At 42.9% G+C, this 16,798-nt stretch overlaps 1 protein-coding gene across 1 annotated transcript; it reads right to left on the bottom strand.

The window, feature by feature from the left end:
• Nucleotides 1–1,042: 1,042 nt before the first annotated feature.
• Nucleotides 1,043–16,469, bottom strand: LOC121305136 (myosin-7-like). Its single transcript, XM_041236672.1, has 39 exons — nt 16,420–16,469; nt 15,960–16,008; nt 14,842–15,050; nt 14,414–14,557; nt 14,182–14,338; nt 14,058–14,085; nt 13,267–13,366; nt 13,067–13,159; nt 12,801–12,864; nt 12,623–12,721; nt 12,427–12,530; nt 12,096–12,234; nt 11,822–11,940; nt 11,488–11,637; nt 11,148–11,318; nt 10,710–11,019; nt 10,344–10,414; nt 10,062–10,267; nt 9,854–9,977; nt 9,613–9,749; nt 9,072–9,327; nt 8,620–8,862; nt 8,364–8,540; nt 8,039–8,184; nt 7,859–7,949; nt 7,376–7,765; nt 7,139–7,265; nt 6,862–6,980; nt 6,577–6,773; nt 6,092–6,275; nt 5,832–5,997; nt 5,605–5,729; nt 5,153–5,461; nt 4,780–4,983; nt 4,389–4,685; nt 4,200–4,304; nt 4,017–4,112; nt 3,776–3,910; nt 1,043–1,179 (listed from the first exon to the last, which is right to left on the bottom strand). The coding sequence occupies exons 3-39, from the start codon at nt 15,040–15,042 to the stop codon at nt 1,159–1,161; spliced, it is 5,805 nt and encodes a 1,934-aa protein (XP_041092606.1). The 5' UTR covers nt 15,043–15,050; nt 15,960–16,008; nt 16,420–16,469; the 3' UTR covers nt 1,043–1,158.
• Nucleotides 16,470–16,798: the final 329 nt, after the last annotated feature.

The following is a 16,798-nucleotide window of genomic DNA, read 5'->3' on the forward strand; positions in this document are numbered from 1 at the left end:
TCTGAGACCCCAGGCCATCAGGTCTCACTGCTGTTGAAAAATGTATTTTTTTTATGTAATTTTTGTCTGAATTAACAATGCATGAAGTTAGTAAATATTTAGCATTTTTGCTGTTTGAAACTAATTTTTTTTTTGCTGTTTGAAAACCCAACTAATGCATACTGGGGTTGAATGACTTTCTGTCTTCCATTTTATAGAGTTGAAATGATGATTTCCTAAATCGAAAATAATATTTCAACTTCATAATTTACATGCATTTTAATTCCTGACTGATGCTATTCAGTATTTCAATTCTAGTCTTATTATTATACTGTACATGATACTGTCATTGCAGTCATTTACTTAACATTAGTAGCTTTGCTATGTATTTCTAAGCCTGACAGTGCCACCCAGTGGAGGTGAGAGGTAAGGAGATCTTATTCATTGAACTGGTATATGCTTGTGGCAGCCCAGAGCTACTCTGCAGGGTTTTCTGTATTAAAGACCAGAGTTCCAAACCCTCAATTAGGATTCTAAGATAGAACTATAATAAACAAAGTTGTACCTGCTTATCTTCATATATCAACAGCCACAACCAAAGACTTTCATTAACGATATCTACTCTTCACATTGTACTATATGTTGACTGTAATAATACAATGCATTTTAATGCTGTGTTAATAAGTTGGTCTGAGCCTGGCAGCTATGCTAATCTGATCTGACCAAAAAACGAGATGTTCTTGCTTTTGGCTATTGGCAATTGCTTATGTTTCCAATCACACACAGTGCAACATGCACAATACTATTATGTTTCACTATTAGGGACAACAGAGCCATTGTCAGATGAACATGTTTTGTCATCTTCACATTTATATTGTACTTTTTAAGCACTTTAGCATCTTATAGACCACGGTGGCAGATCACAATGCAGTGACTACAGTTGCTAAAGCAGCTGCTCTTATCAATAGGCCTACACACAGCTGTACATTTTATTGTGCTAATTTGCATTTCCGCCAAAATTTCAATTCCATAAAAGCAGACACACAACACAGGAGCATCATAATTCATTTTCAAATGCATTTTTATTTCTACTGAAAGTACAGGAAGGGAAGAAGAATGGCAGAAGGGACACTAAACCACAGCAGACAAGAGTTTTTCAGAAAGGTCCGTCTGAGAGCTTTACTCTTCATCCAGCCCTTTCTGGAAGAGGAAGAGGAGAGAGAGAGAGAGAGAGAGAGAGAGAGAGAGAGAGAGAGACAGAGACAGAAGAGGCAGAGAAACAAAGTAAGTTTTTTTAAAAAAAAAAATTTATTATTGTTTTATTATAATGCGAGTGAAAGTTGAGTTAGTCCTTGTGAGCTTTTCTATACATGTGTGTTCTGACTAGGGATGTACCGGTATAACATTTGTAAACAGAATATCACAATATATAGTATATCATGCAAGCAATACAACAAAGGCTTCCTGAAAATAGAGAGATACTACTGTAAATTACTTCAATTGCTGTACATTAAACAAAAAAGATCACGACAGAATTATTTAACTTTGGTATTTTATATTTTACTACGACACAAAGCAGAAAAAGCAGAGCAAATGTTACATTTTTAAAAAACATTCAAATTTATGTTACCCTACCACAGCATGCATTATTGTTAAGGCTGTCAAGCAATTAAAAAAATGTATCGTGATTAATCGTGAGATAACATTTATTAATCTCAGTTAATCTTTGTTTTAATTTCATATTGAATTGATAAAATGACTGCATCCATCTCATTTAAGTTTGTTTTATTACTGCTATTATTATTATTATTATTATTATTATTATTATTATTATTATTAGTAGTAGTAGTAGTAATACTACCATCATCCAAAAACCAACCCAGTATATGAACCCTGTTTTCCTATTTCTAGATTCTGGATCCTATTTGTTTTATAGTTTTATATTTATTTACATCCAGCATTATTACTCACCACCTTACTGCATTTAAAAGTGTCAGTTTCCTTTAGTTTCCTTTACTCATAAACTGAACTTTTTCATTGCACTAAAATAGCAATAATAATAATAATAATAATAAATAATAATAATAATAATAATAATAATAATAATTCCTTCTACTAATAACTTGAAATTGCCTAAATAAAACAAAACATTTACTGAGTAGCGGTTATATCCTCCTTAATTGTAAATATTGTTAAAAATACATATGTTTATTGAACTAAAACAAACCTACAATGTTAGCGACTCTGTAGTCGGTAGCTATCCACTTGCAACAGCACTGCCTGGTTATAGTATCGCACTAGGCTTTATTCATGGGCTTGCAGCGATCCTGAATTTCTAAGAGTACTCATTTGTTGTTGTCTAGCAGAAAAATGATCAGAAAGTGTATTTTGAGAGGCAAAGGCATGTTTAGCACGGAGATGCTACAGCAGACTAGAGGTATTTCTGTGACACTATAGCTAGCAGATACAAGTAACCCTCTTTCTATCCAGAAATGAACAGTCAGAAAGTTAAAAAAAAAAAAAAAAAAAAAGTCCCAAAACTCCTTCAGTTTGAGCGCTTTGCTACATAATGTGGGTCGTGACTCATTATATTATATTCAAACGACACCCGCGCTCATTCAACCCTGGCATATATTAAAATAGTGCCGCAGGAAATGAATTCCGGTGTACCAAGAGGGTCAAGACAGAGGAACTTGTTAATCGCAGGAGTTAACTGCGATTAATTGACGGCCCTAATTATTCTATTATTAGGATCTATCTTTTGCAACGTGGTGCTGTAGTTTGTTTGTTAGGAAAAAGTCGCACGTACAAATGAAACAAACACAAATAAAAAAGTCATTTGTTTAGTTGATGGCAAACAGAATTAGGAAATGATCGGTAATATTGCTTACACAACCATTTCCTAATAAAGGTTATTATTTAAGAGCTGGGAAGATTTATTTTTGGCATGAGGTAAATAAAATATGTACAGCAACACCATTAAAACATTTATTTGAATACTAAGATGGATGTGATTGGATTTATATCTACAGCTCACATGAGAATCCACAAGTAAGCTTCCAATGTTGTTAAGATGCTTATTACACTCACCTAAAAAAAAGTACTGTCAATAACGTCTTTAAACAGAATTGATAGAGAGCCTTTCCTGATGCTGTCGCTCGCATCAACTAATTCAGACTTTAAAACTGTTTTTGTATATTCTGTGTCGTTGACATTTTCCTTCAAAACTATTATCAAAATAAGTACAATCAGTTCACAAAAAGACCTTCTCAGACACTTTGCTAAGGCTCCAAGTATCATCGCTTGGTTTAGAAGCATGTTTACACTGAAAAGTACAAAGGAAAAACACCGGTCGTGATGGTGATTGACAGTAATGGTAGAGGTAGATGAAATGTTGAAGTGAGAGTCTAGGTGAGAAAGCTGAGTAATACTGAAGTTTTGCATCACCCTATAGAATTAACTCATTTTGCTTCATAAAGTCAAATGAAATCTGCTGGAAAATGTTACGTTAACATATTTAATTGCATACCGCTATGTAGTTTTCCAGTTACTAAACAGAAAACTGTAAAAAACACAGATACATTTGTGGTGAAGAATAAAAGGAAAGGTGTCACTACCTAAACCGCGTTAAACTGGTAAACCAACTCACCCCCACCTCTGACCACATCAGGGAACATACACTGAAAACACATCTGAAAGCCTATTATATCAATACAACAGAATTAATCTGTTATCCAAATCACAAACAGGACAGTCTGTGGAGAGCATGCAGAATGGTTCAGTGTGGGTGACTCACCTTGCCCCCGATGTCACGGGTCTTGGCGCGGAGCTTGTTGACCTGAGACTCGGCGATATCAGCCCTCTCCTCCGCCTCGTCCAGCTCATGCTGCAGCTTCCGGAACTTGCCCAGGTTAGTGTTGGCATTCTCCTCCTGACAGTGACACACAAGGGCAAAGTCAGTGGTTCATCTGTAACACTGGGCTCAATGGAAACTGCTTGAACACTGGGATGAGAAGAGAATGCAGAGAGTTACTTACAGCCTCCTCCGCGGTTCTCTTGTACGACTTCACCTTCATCTGCAGCTTGTCCACCAGGTCCTGCAGGCGGGCCATATTCTTACGGTCCTCCTCAGTCTGAAAGAAACAATTCAACAGTCACACCTCAGTAATTCACCAGGGCATTCACTGTATCAGTTGCATTGAAGAATAGAATGGAGATACCTGGTAGGTCAGCTCTTTGATGCGTCTCTCATATTTCTTGACTCCCTTCACAGCTTCGCTGCTCTTCCTCTGCTCCCCTTCCAGCTCATTCTCCAGCTCCCGCACCTGAAATCGCAGTGTCAGAAAGGTGTCAGGTCCTGATGGCTAGCAGATTCAATAAATCGAAACCTGTAACTGTCAGCCACTTACGCGGGCCTCAAGCTTTTGCAGCTGCTTCTTGCCGCCCTTCAAAGCGATTTGCTCTGCCTCGTCCAGGCGCTGCTGCAGGTCCTTGATGGTCTGCTCCATGTTCTTCTTCATGCGCTCCATGTGAGCGCTGGTGTCCTGCTCCTTCTTCAGCTCCTCTGCCATCATGGCAGCATCAGTGATGGCCTTCTTGGCTTTCTCCTCAGCGTTCCTGCACTCCTGCACAGCCTCCTCCACCTCTGTCTGCAGCTGGGATGTGTCGGCCTCCAGCTTCTTCTTCTGGTTAATCAAGCTGGTGTTCTGCACAGAGAGTGAGAGAGACCCAGGTTACAGAGGACTGACTGGGGAATCAGGCTTGTATTCCATAGTCATCTTTGCTCCAGTGCTGTCGTACCTGTGAGTGCAGGAGTTGAACCCTCTCACTGATGTCCAGCAGCTCCTGTTCAGCCAGCTTGCGGCCTCTATCTGTCTGCTCCAACACCGCCCTCAGCTCCTCCAGCTCAGCCTGCAGGAGATTGTTGCGTCTCTCCACTATGGCGATGTTCTCCTTCAGGTCATCGTTGGCACGAAGGGAGTCATCCAGCTGGAGCTGAGCGTCCTGGAGGCCAAAGAGGACAAAACAAGATCAAGCTTTCACGAAGAGGAAAGATAAGTGCTAATCGGTGTCCAAAACCAGACATCTTTGTAAGGAAGACTGAATTCATCTTCACAAGCCAAGGCTATCAGAGAGGAGCTTATTGTTTATCAAAACGAAAGAGCAGCGTTACCTTCAGGTTAGCGTGGACGCTCTTGAGCTGCTTCTGTGACTCTGCAGCAATCCTGTTGGCCTGGCTGAGCTGGATCTCCATCTCATTGAGGTCTCCCTCCATCTTCTTCTTCAGCCTGAGGGCCTCGTTCCTGCTGCGGGTCTCTGACTCCAGTGAGGTCTGCAGGGATTCAATCACTCTCTGGTAGTTCTTCTTGGCCTGATCCATCTCCTCGTCCTTCTCAGCCAGCTTGCGCTCAATCTCAGCCTTCACCTGGTTAAACTCCAGCTGAGCTCTCAGGATCTTCCCTTCCTCGTGCTCCAGGGAGGCCTGTCAGGACAATAAGTTCTTTAGGATACACTCTGATTGATACAAAGCTTCCTATCCTAATATCTATTAATCTGCACCTTTTTTGGTACATCTTGCCTGTGTTTCTTCCTCCTAGAATCCCAGTGTCTGTATCTCTCACTCACCTCAGCCTCTTCCAGAGCAGACTGTATTTCAGACTTCTCCTGCTCCAGCTGCTTCCTAGCCTTCTCCAGCTCATGGATGGTCTTGCCTCCCTCACCGAGTTGCTCAGTCAGGTCAGAGATTTCCTCTGGGTAAATAAGAACATTCCTTCAGTACAATGGCTTCTCAAAAAGGGTTCAGAATTAGAAACACAGCTGACACAAGAATTGTGTGAGTTTGGATCCCCCACCTTGCAGGTTCTTGTTCTCCCTCTTCAGGGTCTCCAGATTGTCCAAAGACTCCTCATAAGCGTTCTTCAGCTTGAAGAGTTCAGTGCTCAGGGACCTGGACTCCTTCTGGGAGCCCTCCAGCTCACTCTGCGACTCTTCAAACTTCTGCTTCCACTCGTTCAGAATCTGGCAATCACATTGTAAAAAAGGGCTGAAAAATACAGCGGCCACCCATAACTAAGCCTAATGCATTCTCTTCATCAAAACCCCCACATCTCACCTTGTCAAAGTTCCTCTGCTTCTTGTCCAGAACAGCGGCTGCTGCATTGGATCTCTCCAGATCCACCATGAGATCTTCAATCTCGTTCTGCAGCCTGTGTTTGGTCTTCTCCAGGGAGGAGCATTTAGCATTCACAGCCTCGACGGCTTCCTCCGCGTCCTGCAGCCTCTGAGCCAGCTTCTTCCTGGGAGATGGGGAAGGAGGGACAGCTTTCAGTCCTATCAGAGGTGCTAATTAACTGTATAGCAGTCTTACACGAGAGCTTCATATATCAGTTTCACTCTATGTTCTCAGAGCTGCACAGTCTGCAAGCAGACAAACTTTTTGTTCGTCTTATATTGTAATTAAAACATAACGCAAACAAAAAGCTTATCTGTCAGAAGAAAAGTTATTTTACTGTCACCTGGAGGTCTATAACGCTTCCAAAGTCTTGGTCATATTCTAGAACTAACTTAGCTATAGATAATATGTTTAGTTGCCCTTACTTGGCCTCCTCAAGCTCCTCAGTTCTCTGGATGGCGTCAGTCTCATATTTGGTTCTCCACTGTGCCACCTCCGAGTTAGCCTTGGAGAGACTGCGCTGGAGCTCAGCCTTGGCCTCCTGCTCCTCCTCATACTGCTCCCTCAGGAGGTCTGAGTCGTGGCGGGCAGACTGCACTGCATGGGCAAGTGCGTTCTTCGCCTGGGGAGACACCAAACAGCTTACTATATAGAAACCCAGCTTTCAGACACCCTGTTTCATCAGAGGACAGTATTTGATGCTGATTTACCTTCACTTCCTCTTCCAGTTGTCTTTTGAGGTCATCAACCTGCTGAGTGTAGGACTGCTTGCCTCTGGTCAGCTGAGAGACAAGAGATTCCTTCTCTTCAAGACGTCTGGTAAGCTCACCTAACAAAACAAAACCGAAGATGTGTGTCTTAGAACTCTGACCACCTCAAAAACATTCTGGATCCACTGATAATGAAGTATTTTCTACATCTCTTTCTTTGAGATTGACCATAATATTACTTCTTCAAAATAACAATGTTGTTGTATGCAACTCTTACCATTCTCAGTCTGCAGCTTAGCTTTCTGTGTTGTAAAGTCATTGATGGTGCGTTGACCTTCTTCAGCCTTGGTCCTGTATTCATTCATCTGATCTTCCAGAGTCCTGCACATCTTTTCCAAGTTAGCCTGCATGTGAGGTTTAGATACATATTAAATGGAAATGGATAAGATCTCCAACAGTCAATACGGGATCCTGGTGACCCATCCTGCACACTGTATAGAACTGTATTTCCTACCTTGGCTTTAGCGACATGCTCCATATTGGAGACCACGTCGTCCAGCTCCAGTTTGAACTCGCTCTTTTCCTTCTCTAGTTTCTGCTTGACTCTCTGCAGGTTGTCAATCTGCTCCCCGAGCTCAGCCGTGCTATCAGCATGTTTCTTGCGCAGAGTGGAGGACGTGGCTTCATGCTGCATTGTGGCCTCTTCAAGGTCTCGCCGCAGCTTCAGGAACTCAGCCTCCCTCTTCTTGTTCATCTCGATCTGGGCTGAGGTGGCCCCGCCCGCCTCCTCCAGCCTCTCACTGAGCTCCTCCAGCTCCCGGGACAAGTCTGCCCGCTGCTTCTCCACCTTGGCACGGGCAGCTCTCTCTGCCTCCAGCTCCTCCTCTAACTCCTCAATGCGGGCCTGGGGAAGGGGCAATGAGACCGTGACACAGGGATGAGTAGGGAAGGAATACAGAGTGCATGCAGGTAAGGCAAAAGGTCGGCTTTAAATTACCTGAAGCTCCTTCAGTTTCTTCTGGTACTGGGCTGACAGTGCCTGCTCATCCTCAATTTTACTGGTGAGCTGGTTGATCTCAAAGTCTTTCCTGCAAGAAATTGTCAACAGTGTGGTTATATCACATTCCTGCCATCCTTTATCTGTATAGAACACACCATGGCTATATCTGTGACATACTTCTTCAGCCGCTCCTCCAGTTGCTGCTTATCATTCTCCAGGTCCATTAGGCTCTCCTGGGTCAACTTCAAGTCTCCTTCCAGCTTCCTCTTGGCTCTTTCAAGGTCCATCCGCACCTTCTTTTCTTGCTCCAGTGAGCCTTCAAGCTGGTAGGGGTAAAAACTTTAGCTTGTTAAAAAAAGGGCTGTTCAATTTCCAAGTCTCTTTAACTTGGACAGCTCCATAACTTTCTATTTTATTCATCTACACACTAGCCTTGCAAAGCAAAATCCTGCTATTTGAGTGGCTGTGTGGGACATATCTGATAACTCCCAGAGTGACTCACATCGTCGACCTGCTGCTCCAGCTTTGCTTTGGCCTTGGTCAGGGTGTTCACTTTGTCCTCCTCACTCTGCAGGTCATCCAGGGTTTGCTGGTGAGCCTCCTGCAGAGCCTTCTTCTCCTTGGTTAGCCTGGCGATGATATCATCCAGAGCCGCCATTTCCTCAGTCAGGTTCTTCACCTGTTAATCAGAGAGAAAAGACTCAGCACCCAAAGCGCTTACAAAGAGGAGTTTCACAGACAGACAGACAGATACTAACCTTGTTCTCAGTGGCGTGCTTCTCCTTCTCCACTTTGGCCAGAGTGAGTTCCAGATCATCAATATCCTTCTTCAGCTCAGAGCACTCGTCCTCCAGCTTCCTCTTCTTGGCCGTCAGCTCACCATTCATCTCCTCCTCATCCTCCAGCCTCTCCGTCAGCTCTTTGGTTTTCGCCTCCAGTTGAATCTTGTTTTTGATCAGCTGGTCACACCTCTCCTCTGAATCACAAAGATTGTCTTGTTCCTGGAGAGCAAACAGCAAAGTATTTTCATTAACTGTCATGAAATAGAAACATTTTCATTGGAAAAAAAGAGAGGACAGAAATGTGAGACTTGCTCTACCCTAAACAAATTAAAAACAAAAGCATTCTAAAAAACTCTGCTAATACAAAAGTGACAGCTGACTAGAGGACGTTGAATGGTGAAGAAAGAGCTCAGAAATGTTTCACTCACAGTCTGGACTTGCAGCTGCAGGTCGTTCTTCTCTTGGAGAAGAGAGACCATCTTCTCTTCCAGCTCCTTTCTGCGAGCCTCAGACTTGGCATAAGCCTCCTTGAGTTTCATGAACTCATCCTTCATGTTGGCCATCTCTTTCTCATTCTCTGCGCTCTTCAGCAGAGGCTTGATCTTGAAGAACAGCTTCATCCAGGGCCAGTTCTTCACACTCATAAAGGCACGGACATTCCACTGGATTACCAGCAGGGCGTCTCTGGGGAGGCAAAAGTAGTTTTGAAGATTTGCTACCCTATTTTTGCTTTGACAAAGTTTTCATCACTCTGCTTATGAATTCTTGTGCAGGACAACAATACAATACATTTCAATACATGTTATTCATTTTTGTAAGGCTATTCAGGGCAGAGCACACAACTCTTCTCCATTTTCCCCCATGCTTTCCTTTCTGGACACAGAAAGTACTACACTAACCAGAGGGACGTTTACCCAGCCCAGAGACCATTGGAACACGGAAGGGAGCTTGAAATACAGCCATCCTTACCTGCGCTCAACAATCTTATTGTACTCAATTCTTGAGAGAAGACCGCGAGACTGGGCCTGGATCCGGGTGATAATCAGAGATAAGCGATCATCTCTCATCTCTTCCAGCTGACCCAGGAGACCAGCCTTGAAGAACACCTGGCACCAAAACAAAAGGGAGCTCCTAAATTCTGGCTCTTTTTTTCCGGTATTATCCACACAAAGTATTCAGTATAAGGGTTATTTTGTAGTTTCAATTCTACCTTTGTGTGTCCAAATCTGTACTGGGTGTGATCGATGTCCAGGGATCCCAGCAGTTTCTCAGATCCCTTCTTGCTGTCTATGAACTGGCCCTCTGGGATGGCAGAAGGGTTCAGGATACGGTATCTGTGAAGGGAGACAGGGACTCAGTTGGGTTTCTATAAAGCACTACAAGAGAAATTGAACAAGGGCACTGCTTGAGAGATGTACCTCTGTTTGAAGTCTCCGTACAGGATCCTGTTGGGGAAGCCCTTCCTGCAGATTCTGATGCCTTCCAGAACACCGTTACAGCGGAGCTGGTGCATCACCAGAGGGTTGTCCATCGCACCGGGAGTCTTGGTCTCATTAGGGATGATGCAGCGCACAAAGTGAGGATGTGTTGACCTCAGGTTGGTCATCAGCTTGTTCAGATTTTCCTGTGAAAAGGAAAAGAACGGGTCATTTAAGAACCAAACAATGTGACACAGACACTTCCTTTTTTCAAACACTCACCCTGTGGAGAGCAGATACAGTCTGGAAGGAAGAACCCTTTTTCTTTGTGCCCTTGGCTTTTGTGTCCTGCACTAAAACAGAAAAGACAAAAAACAGGTAACGGAAGTGAAAATGTCACAAATGTCAGAAAAGTGCCACCTCCAGAGGCTGTATGAAAAATGAATATGCATTACTTACATCCACTGAGGGCAAAGTGAAGCTAAACAAGAATATGTATCCATGAGTTAAAATAACTAGAATATTCCACATCCATACTATGTTGATCTTTAAATGAATAAAACTGTTAGCAAATATTTATTAAATTCCCTACCAATAGTATATATTTCTTACTGTTCACAACACTGTAATAGTGTATGATTTTCTTACCAGACTCAGCTCCAGCATAATTGGCAAAGAGGGTGGCGAGAACCTTGAGGGAAGACTTCTGGTAGAGCCCGACCACAGTCTCATTCAGAGGGTCCTTGTTCTTCACCAGCCAGTTTCTGATGTTATAATCTACAATGCCAGCATAGTGGCCCAAGGCAAAGTCAGCCTCTAGCTTTCCTTTGACGATCCTGGGCTTTTGGAAGTTTGCGGATTTACCCAGATGGTTGTCGTACAGCTTGGCTTTGAAGGTCATGTCACTGGCCTTGGGGAACATGCACTCCTCTTCAAGGATGGACATGATACCCATGGGCTGATTTCAAAAGAAACGTCCAGGTGAGTAAGCAAATATCATATACATACACACATAAATACCAACATACAATTATATAGTTGATGCACACAAAATAAAATGGAAAGTTTTTCTAAAGCACTCCCCACCTTCTCAATGAGGTCGATGCAGGCCTGCAGGTCCATGCCGAAGTCAATGAACTCCCACTCGATGCCCTCCTTCTTATATTCCTCCTGCTCCAGCACAAACATGTGGTGGTTGAAGAACTGCTGCAGCTTCTCATTGGTGAAGTTGATGCACAGCTGCTCAAAGCTGTTGAACTGCAACAACAGACAAGAAAAACAAATCCTTTTAGATAGCTGAGACTTGTGCTAAGACACCAACAAAAACCTTTACTTACTCTTCTTATTTTTGACTTTAGCATTTTGTTCTTATTTTCAGAATGACCCTCAGGATGTATAGAAAGTTTAAAGAAATAAAGACACTCACATCAAAGATTTCGAAGCCAGCAATGTCCAGCACACCAATGAAGTACTGGCGGGCCTGCTTGGTGTCCAGGGATTGGTTGATTCTCACCACCATCCAGTTGAACATTCTCTCATACACTGACTTGGCCAATGCACCGATGGAGTAGTTCACCTGGGAGGAAAGAGACAAGGAGGTGAGTGACTAATTGCCTGAGAAACTGCAGAGGAAATACTTGACTAGTTGCACGCACAGGTTTAGATCATACTTAACTCTCCACCTACATCAGGTTAGTGTTTTCCCTCAGTATACAGTCCTAGTCCTACATCCATTTCTCATGTCTCTCTCTAAGACTCACCTGTTGGACATTCTGTCCCTTGGTGACCCACTCATTCCCTACTTTGACTCTGGGGTGACACAGTGCCTTGATGAGATCAGCAGAGTTCAGTCCCATCAGGTAGGAGGCCTTGTCAGCATCTAGGAATGAAAGAAATTCCCATCAATCACAACCATTGCTGCTGCTGTGATAGTCTTGATACAGATACTAATCCACTGGAGTGTAATTGACATTAACAAGAAAATGACTCCAGCCCTTCCACTCCCCCTTCTCCCATTCACACAATCAGACCCACCTTCAGTGCCGTCAGCCTCTGCCTGCTCCTCTCTCTGCTTCGTCTTGTACTTCATGTTGCCATAGTGCATGATGGCACCAGTCAGCTTGTACATTGAATTTTTCTCCTCCTGAGTGAAGCCAAGCACATCAAAGGCACTCTGCAGGACAGAGAAAAAGGGAATAAGAACATGCCTCTCTGCCTGAGGTCTGCTTACTCGATTTAGTAACAATGCTGAGAGCTATACAGTTCTCCCGATATGGAGGCTTCCAGCCTCTCACTTGGGGTCTATGAGTGGGACTCCTTGCACCCTGTTGGTTCAGACGATGTGTAAAGAGAGAGCCTCACTCACATCTGTGGCTATCAGCTCATCAGAATCATCGATGGAGGCGACAGTGACTTCACCCTGAGAGATGAAGGCGTAGTCGAAGGGATTGTTGGTGACCAGGAGCATTTCTGAGGAAGACGGACAATACAATGATTGCATCTCTCCTGTCTGCTTATATAATCCTACAATCAGACTCTTGAGTGAGGACAGGAACACTGACCTAGCAACTCTGGCTTCTTGTTGGACAGGATCTGGTAGAAGATGTGATAGTCTCTCTCAGCCCTGAGCTGAAAGGTCACACGAGACTTCTCTAGGAGGTCTGGAACAGAGCAAACAGATATCAGATTCAGCTTCATAATCAAAGGGAATGAAAAGCACGGTTATATAAAAATACTTACAGGTCTCAATGTCAGCAGAAGCTAGCTTGCCACTGGCTGCAAAGTGAATTCGGATGAATTTACCCTGAGGAACAGAAAGAGAACAACAGATGCCAGACGAGAGAAATTACTTCTTGTTAATGAAACAACATCTTTCAAATTTTCAGTCTTCCACTCTATTTATTTAGATGGCATCTCACTCATATTAAATATTACTGACCAATTACAGCAAACAGGAAAATAATAGTGTAACTACACCAGTGCTGTATAATGATGGGTATACTCACAAAACGTGACGAGTTGTCATTCCTCAAGGTCTTGGCGTTACCAAAGGCCTCCAATGCTGGGTTGGCCTGGATGATTTGATCCTCCAGGGTCCCCTGTGATAGAACACAAACAGACTTCAGTAACGGCCACAAACTTCAATCCCATAAATCTCTTTTTCTGTGATATATACCCTCAAACACACACTCAGACTCTGACACACCTTGGTAGAAGTAACTGTTTCTTTCTTGACTGCAGCAATGCTGGCAAAATACTGAATGACTCTCTTGGTGTTCACAGTCTTCCCAGCACCGGATTCTCCGCTGTGGGTACAGTAACAAGCAGGGTGAGTGTTTCACATTCCCAGCTCTATTATCATCTCTTCAGCAGCTTCATGAGCTCCATAACACCCTTTTTTATTTTTTCAAAATTTTAGAGTGACCAACTGTTATTTTTATTTTCCCCCAATTTGGAATGTCCAGTTTTTTCTCCTCAACGCAGTGCATTCCCACACAGCACAGACGTTCTGAGGGTGTGAGAGCGTTCTCCGATCTCACAAGCCTAAAACCAGAATTGCTTTTACACCGAGCAATCCAGAGCAGAGGTGGGCGGGCTACCGATCCCGGAGAACAGAGATCAGCCCTGCTTTTTATCCACTCTGAATGTGCTCTGTGTCTGGCCAGTAGGGGTTGCTTTTGCGCGATGAGGAGAAGGAGTCCCTGCCAGTTTCCCATCCCTCACCCCAGGAGTGTCAGAGCCAATGTGACGCCCCCTTCGGAGACCCCAGCACAGTTCGGCCTCTTTGCACAACCGGGACGCGAATCGGCCTCCAAGCTGTGTGACTCATCCTGCGCTCCCAGCGGCAACGCTGTAACTGGATAAGCCACCCGGGGACCACTCTTAACTCCCTTTCTTTGATCTCCCCTCAGCACACTACAGTGCTAACTTATTATATCGAAATTTCAAATCCACACACACAATAAAAGTTTAAAATAATCTTAAAAACTGACTTACGTGATCAGGATGGACTGGTTTTCTCTGTCTGAAAGAGAGACATTTTAATAATAATTGTAATTATTATAGAAGGTAATATTTTTTATTATATAGCATTTATTTCTTGTGCGTGTGCGCGTCTTACCTGTCAGCATGTTCTGATAGGCACTGTCAGAGATGGAGAAGATGTGAGGGGGAGCCTCAGACCTCTTCTTGCCTCGATATGCATTGACCACCTCTGCATTGTACACAGGCAGCCACTTGTAGGGGTTCACTGTCACACAGAACAGCCCAGAGTAGGTCTGAAAGGAAGAGGCAACACTCAGTATCTGCCAGTCTATCAGAGGGTTTAGGGTTTGAGGTCACTCTGCACTCACGTAGATCATCCAGGCTGCGTAACGCTCTTTGAGGTTATACAGCACGGCGGGCTCGTGCAGGAAGGTGAACATGGCCATGTCCTCAATTTTATCGTACTTGGGCGGGTTCTGAGGATGGACATCGCACTCCTTTACTGTGACAGTCTGAAAATCAACATAGACAAGCCCTCAGGTTAGGTCTGCAGAACAACATTGAAAATTCCCAAATTTTTTGCACAATGACAATGCACAGCCACTAAGGGGCACCACAAGCAAATTAAACTTCTATTATAAGTTGGGTTCCCAGTTTTGGGATTGTAACTAAATAAACACTGGATAGAAAAATGATATTCAAAATACATTTTTCTCTACCAACCTTAACATGTGAAGGACAAGCCAAAGACAAGAAGAGTTTCTTAACAATGGTGATGGTGCAGTGGGATTCTTACCTTGCCATCGTAAGTGTCGGCAGTGACTTTGGCACCGTCGCGGCTGGTGATCCGTGCCTTCACGAACTCCGTCACGGGGTCAGGGACGAAGCACTCCTTCTTCATGTCGAAGGGCCTGGTCTGCGCCTCCAGACGCTCCTTATCGGACTTCCGCAGGAAGGATGCGGCAAGCCCAAACTCAGCCATCTGTGCATCACCCATTTTCAAATCTGCAGAATAAACAGTGATTGGAGAAGTCAGTCACATCTCAGCTTAGACTTTTTTGATGTCATCTCTGTTTAGTTTTTAGTTTTTTAACCAAGAGAAAAGCATTGAGTCTCAGGTCTCTTTTACAAGTCATCAGCACAAAGAGCAGCCCTGAGGCACTAGTGCAGAGCTAATTCAGAGCTGTCCAACCTATTTGACTAACAGAGCCATACTGATGACCAGGGAGTTCTAAAATGCATATATTTGAAAAAATAACAAGTTTCCTGTACTATGTTGGCTTTTCTTTCTGAACCGCTGAAGAAGGGCTTTTGTCCAAAACGTCCCGAAATAAATTATTTTGTAATCACTTAAACCTTTTGTATATAGCTTAAAAAAAAACAACATGTATAGGGATACTTCAAAATCAAAAGAGCCCGATTGTGGCTGAAGAGCCATGTGCTGGACAGTCCTGCGCTAATTAATATTACATTGATGAGAAACTATTAAAAGTCCTTTTTGTTTTTTCCTTAAACTTAAATGCAGAAAGATCACTAATCTTAGTAAGACCTTTTTTTTTTACAAAGGCAATATTTAAACATTACAGCGCAAAACGAGATAAAAAGATATAGCCATACCCCTAAATAAGAAAAAATCCCAACACACACTGAAAACTAAAAATGTATTTTAACTACTGATTATATGATTTGAGAATATTTATAATTAACAAACTTTGCTATTTTGATAAATGCACTGACACATAACTCATTCTACAGCTGTATTGCATGTCATTGTTACTACATGATAATGTCAGTAGAAGGCAGTTTTAAAAGCTGTATTTTCTCACATTTCCAACAGCTTAGCAAAAAAGTGGTTAAGAACAATAGTCCCTTTTATGAAAGTTTGTGTTTAAACAGCTCTAATAAAACTCTTACCTGGTTTAGTTCAAACGTAGCAAGAAGTAAGGCAGAGAGGCTCTTCACCCTGTAGGTAGACAACAGACAGAGATACAGTGAGAAAAGAGTACTTGGTAGAGTCATTTTCTCTCAGGAACACACACATAGTTTTGCCTTTATGATTTTCCACCAGCAGGTGGCAGTGAAGGGAGAGGTTTGACGATGGTTCCAGAGCTCCAGCAACAATCACTGACACCCAATTACTAAGCGATGCTTGATGCTTGGTAAAGTTTAAAGTTAAATACTTTTTTTTCACTGAAAGTTTAGAAGAAAATGATTCTGTCTGAGCTTTGCATCAAACATGCTGAACAGTTTAATTATGAATCAACAGGAAAGAAAAGACAGTTCACGTCACTAAATAACAATTCTACAGAAATAGTGCATACTTAATAATACAACAACAGCTCCCTTCTACCCCTCAGATACAATAGGTGCTTACCTTGAGATTGTTTGGTAACTTCTCCTTATACAGACCCTGATGCTCCCCTTTATAGAGAACAACACTCCCAAATTTGGAGGTGGCATCCCAGGAGTCAGGAATCTAATTGTGTCTCTGTGTTTGGCAAGGGTGGGTAGGAGGCGGAAGATGTCTATGTATGTCATTTGTACGCATGAGAGATCAGTATTTTTTTTTTTTAAATCACTAAAGTTATTTGTTTGTCCTTATTAGGAATTGCCTGCAGTGAGGTGGCTTCAAATAAACACAAACAAGGGGCACTTAGGGGCACAGATAGGCACACGAGCCTCACTGGACTGCTCAGTATATACACACACACAGGGGTAGGATAATATGAAAATACTCTGCAAGAAATACATTC

Source organism: Polyodon spathula, chromosome 42 (genome assembly GCF_017654505.1).
Source record: "Polyodon spathula isolate WHYD16114869_AA chromosome 42, ASM1765450v1, whole genome shotgun sequence".
Classification (NCBI taxonomy): domain Eukaryota; kingdom Metazoa; phylum Chordata; class Actinopteri; order Acipenseriformes; family Polyodontidae; genus Polyodon; species Polyodon spathula.